General features: G+C 36.3%; 1 protein-coding gene across 3 annotated transcripts in view; it reads left to right on the top strand.

Moving 5' to 3' along the window:
- klar (klarsicht) overlaps window positions 1-12,096 on the top strand; it is a 249,060-nt gene that overhangs the window by 214,751 nt on the left and 22,213 nt on the right. For 2 of the 3 annotated variants that reach the window (XM_053759837.1, XM_053759838.2), the window contains 9 exons: window positions 2,501-2,671; window positions 4,242-4,397; window positions 4,710-4,887; window positions 6,190-6,785; window positions 7,248-7,391; window positions 7,854-8,087; window positions 8,357-8,583; window positions 9,257-9,629; window positions 10,148-10,957. In XM_053759837.1, the coding sequence (XP_053615812.1) occupies window positions 2,501-2,671; window positions 4,242-4,397; window positions 4,710-4,887; window positions 6,190-6,785; window positions 7,248-7,391; window positions 7,854-8,087; window positions 8,357-8,583; window positions 9,257-9,629; window positions 10,148-10,957 (2,889 nt within the window). The remainder of the gene's footprint in view (window positions 1-2,500; window positions 2,672-4,241; window positions 4,398-4,709; window positions 4,888-6,189; window positions 6,786-7,247; window positions 7,392-7,853; window positions 8,088-8,356; window positions 8,584-9,256; window positions 9,630-10,147; window positions 10,958-12,096) is intronic. The other variant, XM_064436592.1, reaches the window with a different exon arrangement.

Raw genomic sequence — 12,096 nt, 5'->3', positions numbered from 1 at the left:
AATACTTTTTAGTTTATTATTTTTCACAAGTTCCATGATTTGATATTATCATCATTGCAATATTAAACTGCATTGCTCAACTTGAAAGAAACCAGTGCAGCTGCCAGATTCTAGCATTGTTTATGCTGATGAAGCCCAGATTGCATCAGTATGCAGGTGAGAATGCAGCTTATTATGCGCGATGCACTTTTATCTACACCATCGCTGCTTTCAGTTTTAATTATAATTCTTGATTGACTGGTTAAATTTATACGTTTTTTTTATTATTTCGCATTTCTCTGTTGCAATCTTGCCAAAATCAATTCTTGCAAGTTAAATTGTAACCACTTTGATAACTTACTTGACATGATGTATATCATGTCGTAAAAATCGGTTTAATTTTATATTCTTAATGAAAAGAAATTTTACCATACAATTTTACAACAACAACAAAACAAAACTTAGATTTATTTATCATCAGTATAATGTATCTTTTCATTCAATTAATTTACACTTTTTTATTAAAATTAAATATGTTGATCGGTTGTCATCTCCATTTTTCCCATTGAACTTGTCTTTAAAATATTTTACGATAATTACCCTTTTATGTTATAACAACTTTATATAAATGCCAACCACATCGCCCATATTACGAAAAAACTTTCTCAAGTATTTCTGCCCTGTAACCCAAATGTTCAATCACCACAGCATTTCGAAATATTAACCGAACAATTAAGAGAAATTGACGAACCTAATGAACAATTGACAGGAAAATTTTTTATTTGCAATTCATTTTACTTTGTATTTAATGATTAAAATAACGCAATATCAAGTAGTAATAAATGACTGAACGTGCACCGGCGAAGCACGTTCCCCCGTTTGTTCACTTTTTTATTTTGTTTTTTTAATTTTCCTACTAAATAGCTTTGGCTTCTTGTGTCAACGGCTATTGTCAAGATTGATTGGTTGGCGCTACGCGGGCTATTGTATCTACTCAAACTATATTTTTTTATGTCGAGGCGGATTCTTTTAAAGATTCAAGTAATGATTGTTGTTTCGTAATGCTATTTCCCTGTGATCTCATTAGATGTTGTGTTTAAAATATCCGCATACTTGCTGTCATTTTTTATAACGTCAATTTAAAACATTTCACATCGACCTATATTCTAGTTTAATTGTTTATAAAATATAGTTCTATTGCATGTGTAGGTACTGTTTTGTTATCTAGTAACTACTGTTTATTTCGATTTTACAGCACCTTTCAATTCAAATTAAATTAAACCTAGCTTTACGACTACTTCGGTCTTAGTTTTGCTACAGATACTATTTATGATCTATTTCCTAATTAGTTTAAGTAATACGGATAAGTAACTCGATGTAAAAGGGACTACATGACATAGAAAGGCCATTTCCTTTGTTCATTTGCAGGAAGAAAAAGTAGGTTTTATATTTAAATAAGGGTTTCAGAAACATTCAAATTAAACAAATTATGCTTAAGTAGCCAACATTCGCCATATGTTGGTAATTATTAAAAATGAGAAAGAATGAAAAATGAAATTTGTTAGAAAGTTAGTTGTTACTAACAAATTTTATTTTTCATTTTCACCAAGATGGTTAAACAGAAATCTGTTCGAAATTTATTTACGTTCACGTGTTTTACGGTTAAAACCCGAAGTGCAGTTACACCTAGGTTTAGCCGGCTAAGCTTAGGTGCAGCCGGTCTCAGTTGGTTAAACCTAGATGTAGCTAATTTTCGTTGATTACACCCAGGTGTATCACGCTTAACTTCAGCTGGACCTGGCTTTAAAAAACTATGATTACATTTTCCTAACCACGCGGTAGCTTATTGTTGAAACTAATTAAAATTTGTCTAATCATTTAATTATCTCGTGTAAAACAGATACTACTCTGTTCAATGCGTTCAATCGAGCACAATGTCAAGCGAATCGTGTTTGTCCGTCTGTCTGATTGGTACGATGATAAATTATCTCAACTACCGTATGCGTAGTGTGTGGTCCGGGCCGCATGAAAGAGCCAATTATGATTGGTTTTGATAAAGACTTTCTAGATCCGACTCTTCCAACCGAAAATATATAATGTATACTTATATCTAGTTTAAGCATAAAAGGCTTACATAAATAGTTACCTGTCACTAAATAAGCCAGGCTATTTTTTAATTAATGAAAGGAGCAGGCGAGATTAACCTAGTATTTAAACTACGCTATTTGAGGGGATAGGCTAGCAGAATTAGTTAAAAAAATCGAAGTTAGTTTATAAAGAAAAGTAGGAAATAAAATACTGAAGTGTGTAGTTTTCAAAGGAAAGCTGTTTGAGCTGGTGTAATATTGCAAAACTTGCTAACATCGATGGCACAGTTGAGTGACAAAAGAAGATATTGGCCTCCATTATTAGACTTTCCACTCCCTTCAGCTCTGCGCCACGTGTTGACAGTTGACTCTTTGAAGCCCACTCAGGCCTGTTAGTAAATAAATCAAAAATTGAACCAAATGTATCTCCGCAGGTATTGCAACGAGACGTGGAATGCCACGGGCGGATCGTGAGCTCTGTGGTGCGGCTGTGCGCGGGCGCCGATGTCGCACGAGCGCTAGAAAGACGCTGGCATCTGCTGTACCTGCGGGCCATCGAGTGGCAGTGCCATCTGGAGGCCTGTCTCGCTAGGATCGAAAACCAGGTGAGATTCTACTCCTACAATTATTATAAACCGCCGTTGCTGCTAGGATTATCCTAAATTGGTATTGTAAACGCGGTAGTGAGTTTGCCCTGTATTGGAAATCCCATTTTATATGATACCTGTTGTTGCCCGGGGCTTGGCTCCCGTGGGAATTTTGAGATAAAATAGCCTATAGAAATCTTGGAAAATGTACCTTTCTACTGGTGAAAGAATTTTTGAAATCTGTTCAGTAGTTTCGGAGATTACCTGCCTCAAACTTACAAACTCACAAATGCTTACCTCTTTCTAATAACAATATAGATTTGTGTTCAATTTGGGCATGTCTGTCGATATAGAGTAATAAATAAACGAGAGCATTGTGTCCTCTTAGCTAGTAACACTGTTTGGTATTGTAATGGCAAAAAAAATGTTATTTAAAAATCCATTTTCTACTTTTTCTAGACATACTAGCAACACGGATTTTAATAAAAATGTTATTTCTCTGCTTCTGTCCTGGTGGTGAATAAGCGTATTTCTCCGCAGTCGGTATGCAGTTGGAAGAGGCCAAAAAATCCGTTTTTGGCCTCTTCCAACTGCATACCGAGCCATCATTAATTTATTCAATGTTTATATTGTTCTTCTATACACAGCAACCATCAATGAACATTTAAAACAAAACCAACTTTAGCTATAATGCCCATAACAATTTACAAATCAAATCTAGCGTCAACTACGTATGATTTAGTCCCTTCCCTTTGCACAATTCGCGACATCCCACCGAGTTCCCACCGATCACAATAGGCCAATCAGCCACCCGCCATGTTTGCAAACATAGCCCCAAGTGGCCAAGAAATTGCTCAACTCCCCACACAACAATTATAACCCTTTTATTGCGAAATGCCATAAAAAGACTAACTTCGCATCACCCTAATACTTGTTCAATTTTGCCGCAAGTAATTTGACTGGCCAAAGGACAATTTTAGTACCGACACAATAAATTTATGCATTATTTATGTCAAACTGAAATCCACATACATAAATTACGTGAGTTTATATGAAAGTGTATTAGCCGATGGGCTTTATTCATTCAGTTCATGGCCATGAATAGATAGATATATTTAACGGAGGTCAGTCAATATAATCCAGTTGTTATTTGTACCGAAACTGCACACGTAACTGTTTAGAACCGATAGTTTAGATAGAACGAAGGCTATGGTCACTTTATTTTTAAACATAAATCCTAGATAGCGAAATTAATAATTCATAAATACATTTTTAAAAGGAGTAAAAATTATATAAATATATTTACAAAAATGTCAGTCCAAAAAAATTTTATAAAAAAATAAAAAGTTAACTTGATGGATCCTTCGTAATTAGGTCTTCATTATTTCGTTATTTAATTTTAAAAAATTAATTTTAAATTTAAAAATTAACTTTGCAAAAGGAGCAAAATAAAAGTTCGACGAGGTACTAAAATTACACTTTGAGGCGATCATTCACTATGTTCATATATGGGCTTAAGTCCAATATTATCTCTGTTAAATTCAAAATACATTCATGTTCTTTTATAATTAAAAATGGAACGTTACAGGGCGGCGCGTCAGTAGAAGCTGCGAGCGATAGCGACGACGAGCCAGCGTTGAAACAACCGCGGCTGAGCCGGCGCGGGTCGCCGAGACAGCGCACGCGCACGCCGGTCTATGCGCGGAGACAACACTCCGTGGACAGTCGCCAATCAGCCTCTGAGGTAGATACGCCAAGATAGAAGTGCCACGGCGTGTATTATTTTTCCTTTTCCAGGGTCCTTCTAGGAAGGACCTTTGGGAGAATTTCGTCTATCAGTGGCTGTTTGTGTTACAACTAAGACACTCATTCGAAAAAGGTTTTGCACCTACATATTTTAAGATTGATCAACAGACTCTGCCTCGTAAGATACTTTTTATATTAGACGCAAGTACCTAGTTTTAGCCCGCGTGTCACTATAAACACACTTAAAAATAAGGTTATTAATTTTGTGACTTCAAATATATTTCCTAACACTGCAACTTATTATTTTCAGGAGGAACAAGAATATGCAGTGAACTACACTTGGCGCGGCTTCGAATCTGACTGCGAATCTGAACTGGCGCGAAGTAGATCAGAGAAGATGGCGGACGAGAGACGCGTGCCCGGCGCCTGCGACGCTTCGGGTGACAGACCCACCGACCAGACCGTACCTGTCACGGACCAGATCGACGGTAAGACCATCACAACGATACTATTAAATCACATCGATGATATTAAAAAATAAGTGAAATGAAAAGATTAAAAATTTACTATGCTTTGTTTTTTATTGTTATGTACGTTAGGTGATGGGGAGTGAACATTTCTATGAAAATACACAATTATTTTTGCCGTGAGCAGAGCTGCGAGCAAGAGCGTGTAAATGTTCACAATCTGTCAATCAGTCTGATTTTAATATAAAAGTATTGTATAGTTGAACTAATATCCCGTACCACAGGAACTTACTTTGATGCTTACAGCAAATGTGTGAACTAGTATATGAAATGGAGAAAGCAATGCCTTTAAATACTTACCTCAAAACAATTTTGTTTTAGTTAAAATTAAGATCAATAATTATATTAATAAAAAAAATCTGCGGCTTGAAAGATCATTTCTTAGTATAGAAACTAATTACTTCACTTCATAATCATAACCTTAATAGTGAATCGTGATAATTTTGTGGATAAGGCACAAGCAAAAACTTTGTAAGCAGATATGGAATGGATTCATTATTTATTTCGTACAGTAATTAATCAAATGTGCAGTTATAACACTAACTGATACTAGTAAATAAAGTTTTACCTGTCTATCAATAATTTTAAATCGATATCCGGTAGTACTACAAACCTAGATTTTAATATTACTTTTAAACGCAAAATGTAAGGTTAATTTTGATGGATTCAACTATGCAGTACCTAATGATAAAAACTTTCTTATCTTTCACTCACTAATAATTCTTGTTGGCATATGAATTAATATTTTACTGAGATGCAAATTAGATGTTCTTTTGTTACATTATTATAATGTTAGAGTATCAATAACTAACAGGTAATTATTACTACGGTAGCATTACAATATAGTTAAGTAAGTTTTATATACAAAGTGAGTTGTAAAGTTTAATTATAGTAGCCCTTTCTTCTGTATATAATAGAAGTAGCGATGAGAAAGTTTGGCCTTCTGACCTTGCCGTTGAAGTGTTATCGCCTTCAAGCTGCCTTATAGGATTGGTCTCAGCTTAGACAATTGATTTGAAAGCGCAACTCCCAACGCGTAAAGTTAGTTATCTTTCTATTCTTGTTAGTATTCCTATACTAAACACATTTACAACAAATTTCAATAGAAACTAGGTAATAAACGAGGGAGAATTTTCTCACAAATGAAATAACTCTCGCCTCTTCAATCAACAACAAAAACAATCATGTTTATGGATGTCAATTGTTGGAATTTATTTACAAACAAGTGAACGTCTATCGCTCATTGATAAATTCTCATTGCAGGCTTAGAGGTAAACAACGCAATGCATATCGAAAAACAGATCAAAACGCCACCAACTGTTATAAAAAGGAAAAAGTCAGTAGACACGTCAAGGTTTAACCAGACGGATCGGAAGTCCAAACATTGCGCAACGTTTTATTTTAGACATCACGACACTGATTCAGATAGACAGATGATAGAAACGGAAGAGAAATCACAGGAAGAATCTTCAGAGGAAGAGTGGACTTATGTTGGTGGAGCTAAAATTGTAAACGAGGACTCCACTGATCTGATGACGTCATCTGTTGAGATACAATGCGAACTGCCCATGGACGATACCATTAAACCACAACCAAAGCTTGAATCTTCAACTCCGGATCTTATAAAAATTGATATAAAGTGCAAAGATTCTGAAAGATGTAAGGATATAGAGCGATTGGTCATTCAGGCAGAAGAATTGGTGCAGAAGCAAGCTCAGCAGATGTCGAAGAAGAAAGGATCAAGGAGTTTTAAGCCATTAATGTTCGAAGAGGAAGGGAAGAATGTCAGCAGAGCGAAAATGTCGAGGATCAAAGAGTGGTTGAATCAAAGTTCGGATGGAAAAAATGATATGAACCAGGTATGAATTTAATTAATATTTATATATTCCTTAATGCTACCCGTTTCACTCATAAAAAATAATGCTTTCTAAATCTGTTTTATTATAAAAACTATTTTTATAATCATTTTCTATATTGACAGAATAAGACAAAATCAGATCATAAGCGCGTATTATTTTAATAGTGAAGCCAATTGTAATGTAATAAAATAATATAGTGCTATTAACTTCCTTGCATTTTATCCTAAGTTGAAATGCATATTTTATTGAGGTAATTAAATAACAATTTTCTTTATTTCTCACTAATTACTAAATTAAAAATCCTTTCATAACTTTTTGTGAAAATCGTCCTACTCATATTAGACATAACTTTTCTATTTTCATTACATTTTGCACAAAATAGGTCTGTGTAGTTTTACGGAGTGGAAACCTGGATGCTTAAGTTTGTAGTAATATTGTCACATCTTGATTTCCTCGCTGCAGGGCGCCGAAAGTTATGACGCATCGGGCGAATATACGACTGAGAGCGAAGTGGACACTTCCTTGACTTCGGAGGAAAGGAACCTGCACTCTTCTATGGATATGAGCACTTCTACCTGCACAGTCACACCTACACACCACCCTAAGGTAATTTTTTACTTTCATTAACTTTATTTAGAAAAAATAAGTACATTAAAATATAATTAATACATACATGTACAACGGCGGACTTTCCATGAAATTTTGCACTTTGAAATCATATCGCTATGCTCATTTCAACATTTAACCTTCATTTCAAATCTCCATTTTGTGATAAAATTGATCGTTTATCATATTTTCCTAAATTAGCACCTACCACCAATCATATACATTTTTGTTAATAGCTACAGTTTGGTTGATATTATTTTGTTTCATCGCACACAACTTAGTAAAATTATTTCGAAAATGACGCTAACATTTATTACTAACATAATTTGCCAATGATATTTACCAAACTGTGTATTGTAATGTGTAATTAAATTGCATAAAATAGTGAATAACACCATCAAAAAAAAATTCCTCAAAACTTGTTCTAATTTGTCAACAAAATTAACAACCTATGAAACTTAGGTACAACTCCGCAAGAAGCGGGGCGGCAACAGCGCGCGTCCGTGGTCGGTCTCCTGTCTCTCTCAGTTGAGCGGGACAGGTGTATCTCTCGCAGCTACTCCCACAGCCGACGTTGCTGCTATGTCGCACAACATGTCGATTTCGGAATCTGCGTTGAACACCCTCGCTTCTCCTCAGAGGGTCACTCCAGCTAATTCTAACTCTAAGCTGAGAGGAAGTTCGACTACTGTACAGGTTTGTGGCTAATCTTTGTGTTAACTCTCTCATCTCCTTTGGTGCCGGTTCATGTTCCAAGATCACTTTACTCACGAAAAAACGAACTTTTTTTTACCAATATTATTGAATGATTTAGGCAGGAGGTATCTAAAATATATACAACTTGTACAATTAACCGTACGAAAATACAGTTTGAAAAAATAACCTAAAAATAGACTACAGCAGTAATTTTATTGAAGTGTTTTTTTGTAAAATCGATTATTAAATCAATACATATCTTATTATAGGGTCATGTATCAAGCACGAACACGATGACAGAAGCTTGCACGTCCTGCGTGGAAACAAACGACAAGCAATGCTGGCTGCGGCGCAAGCGTCTCAAGCTGAGGAGGCACAACGCGTCGCGGCGCGAGCGACTCGTCAAGTCGCTGTCGTTCTGCGGGAGACTCAGTCCGGAGGGGGAGAGGCACGAGAGGAGTGCGGCCAGTGACCCCGCCACTAGCAGGAAGAGCAGGTGAGACTAGCAACTGGACGTCAACTTTATGCCTATATAACGCCAGATATGTGTGCAATTTCGCGGAATCGTGGCGTATATTGTTAGTATTCTTCTTTTCGAATCGTTACGGCTCTAGGCTCTAGTCTATCTATACATATAGAGATTAGACTACATGGCCACTGTAGGGCAGTTTGGATATGACAATAGGTGAGTCAAAAGCGCCATAATTACACAAAATATTTTTGGCTTTTCTTTGTGTTGATATAGTTCACATTTACTTAAACTGGGTCACAACACATTCCATACAGAGATTTGTTTACACCGGGCTTCATGTTTTATAATCAGCACACGGATCATAATCATAACCTGTTTTGATATACCGTTTGACTATGTACATTATGTACTTTTATATATTATTAGAAAAAAAAACATTGTAAGAAACAATAATGGTAAGCCCTTCTGGCATGATAGGGACCAACACTGTTCAAAGTTTTCTTTCGGCATTTCTTATCAGCAGTGGTCGTTCTGAAATGCCAGTAGTTTGTAGCTTGTGAGAAATAACTATAAATATAAAAATTGACGAGAAAAGGTGCCTGTGAAGGTCTAATTTCTGAATAAATGATTTGAATGTATAAATTTAAATATATTAAACTTAAATATTTTAATTAACTGTGATAATATATTTTTATAGATTCGACACAACATCGACTTCAGGCAACGACAGCGACGACGAAATCCTAAAACAGCAACTAGCCACCATCGCCAACCTTCGGAAAAGCATAGAGAAAACCCATATATCGACAAGAGAAGCTGACGGAGCCATCCCTGAGCAGAACGAGGAAATAGTCGCGCCAAGTTTCAAATTAGGACCGGCAGGTGGCGCTGTTAGACCAAGATTGGCGCGAAGTTCGGAAAGAGAACGCTCGTTTTTGGCGCTCAGTTTGGGCGACCCTAGCGAACTGTGGGATTTGAGCGTAGACAAGGATTCCGATGTGGATAAGAGTGTGACGGCGGGAACGGAGGAGCATAGTTCGTTTTCGGAGCAAGCCTGGGATTTCTATCAGGTAAGCTGAGTACTATGATATAATATATATATATCTTTTTTGTATCCATTTTCCTACTTTTTTGTATCCATTTCGTACGGTCGTCTGTATCCCTGGTTGTCAGACCATTGACTATAATATAAGAATATATATTTAGTTAAATAGGAACAATGTTACGTCATAATTCTGCCTTATATTTAGATCCCGAAAGTTTCTATAAGTTAGCCAATGAAATTAAGCTCGGTTGTGGTTTAATTTTTTATTTTGTTCGTGAATTCTAAATAATATTTTTTTAATGTAAAATAAAATATAGTCTTTATATTAATACCTACTTGCATACCAAACCAATATAATTTAATATTATATAATTAAAATAAATTATATAAATACCTAAACTAAAATTAAACTTAAAAATAAAAAAAATACAAATTGAACAGTCCATTGAACAGGTCCAAAAGGCTGGCAGCATTGTCTATTAGTACTAGAAATTGTCCTTGAAGCAGTATAAATATTAACTATAAATTTTCTATTGTCTCTAGGAAAAATACAATTCGGAGCCGTACTCCGAAGCCCCAGACTCTGACGCAGCTCGTCGATTGCTCGAATTCGGCGACGATTACCGAGCGTTCCTGGACTCGCAATCCGATTGCTGCTCGAGTCTCTCAGCGCAACCTGAAAATGAACAAAGCCCTTCTGGCACCCGCAGACGACGACCACCCTTAGACTTATCTCGAGAGAGAAGTCTGCCCCGCTATAAGCGACCAACAAGGACATCCCCTGTTGACACCCCAGCGAGAAAGCCCAAAAAATCCATATCGAGCGCAGAGCGCCAGAAATCCTTACTCGATAGTCTAGAGAGATCCAGAAATAACACAAGCATCGAAAGCAACGATGGGGTCCGCAGACGCAAGCCGTCTGAAAGCAGCAAAAACAGCAAACGATCGCCCGAATTCGATTTGCTCAACGGCCAAGCGCTCAGCCGAAGACGTCATAGCTCAAATTTAACTAGTGATGAAATTAATAGCTCATTAGAATACAATGAAGTTAACAACCGTCCTGATATATTAGATTCGTTGAATAGAAGGCGAAGGACAGAGAAAAATGGAGAAACGGAGTTGCAGAAAGTTGCGTTGTCAGAATTGAGGAGGCGTTCGACCGAGAGCGCGGATTCTGAAGGAGAATCTTCGAGTCCTAAGAAGCATAGTAGGAGAAATTGGGATGGGGATTCCGATTCGGAATCTGAAGAGGTTCGCTCGCTGGTCCGTCAGTCGAGTTCGCAGTTGGAAGCGGCGGAGGCTGTAATGGCGCGTCAGGACTCCTCGCCTGACCTTCTCCGTGCTTTTGACTACGTAAGGACCAAATTCGATACAGATTACAGTAGTAGCTATACCGAGGCCGAGGATGAATTCCCTCAGTGCGTGACTCAGCGCCCAGCATGCTTGCGCGCTAGATTATGTCTGGCAGTAACTGCCTTCTCTATCCTCATCATAGTTTATATACATCTCCAATGACATTTGGCTTGGGCTTGTGTGATATTTATCGTTATTTATGTAAGTATTCGCGTTAGGCTAGTTGCGGCCGTCAGATGATATAATTACAATTTTATAATCAGCTGGAATTATAAGTTATATAGTTATTGTTAGGGTATTTCCTAATAAATATAATAATAAATAAATAATCGAATATTTTTATATATGCTCAAGCATAGTTAAGTAAAGGTTCCATTACCGATACGCTTTGTAATAGTTGTACAAATGGCCAGCATTTAATAATTATGAAAAAGTACATTTTTAAAAATCTACCCAAAAATCTGACAGTCGCAGCTAAGATCATTTTGTCCAACACTAACTTGGATTTCATTAGATCTTTGTGTTGATTACGCCCTGTATAGGAATTTATTTAAATCTGTAGCGATAACGGGGCGTAAAAACAATAAAAATCTCCATTTTCTAGTTATTATTTCATAATATGATTTTCTTTTCTCACTAACATGATTTTTGTTTGCCGTGTGTGTGTGAGTGTAGCCTTACTAACTGCTTGGTTTTATTTTTTCCTATAAGCTATCCTCAACTTTTCCCGGTGGTGATAACTTGGTGCTAGGTCAAGTCTAACTTGTAAAATTACTGATACAAAATATCTAAGTAGTTATTCTAAAAAATGGTGCAATGGTACAGAAAGCTTCGAGTAGGAATCATTCAGAGTTACCAGTGCCAGAAAACGACTGAAAACATTATGAAATGTCACATTGACAGCTGTCAAATTTGACGTTTTCAGTAAAGTTCAGAAATGAGAGGAAGGGTTGTAGCAAGTTGGATTATAATTTATTTAATTTATTATTAGGTACCTCAAATAGAAACGAGAGTTCTTGTCATTGAGTGATATAGATATACGTTAGTTAGTATTTGTGTCATTTAACCGCTTTTTTGTTGTATTTTGTAGCATCGTTAACAAGGTTGTTGAGAATTCATTAACTTTATGTATGTGATTT

The sequence above is a fragment of the Plodia interpunctella genome, chromosome 19, assembly GCF_027563975.2.
Source record: "Plodia interpunctella isolate USDA-ARS_2022_Savannah chromosome 19, ilPloInte3.2, whole genome shotgun sequence".
NCBI lineage: Eukaryota > Metazoa > Arthropoda > Insecta > Lepidoptera > Pyralidae > Plodia > Plodia interpunctella.
The sequence above is the reverse complement of the archived record's forward strand: the minus strand, read 5'-3'. Positions and strand labels throughout refer to the sequence as shown.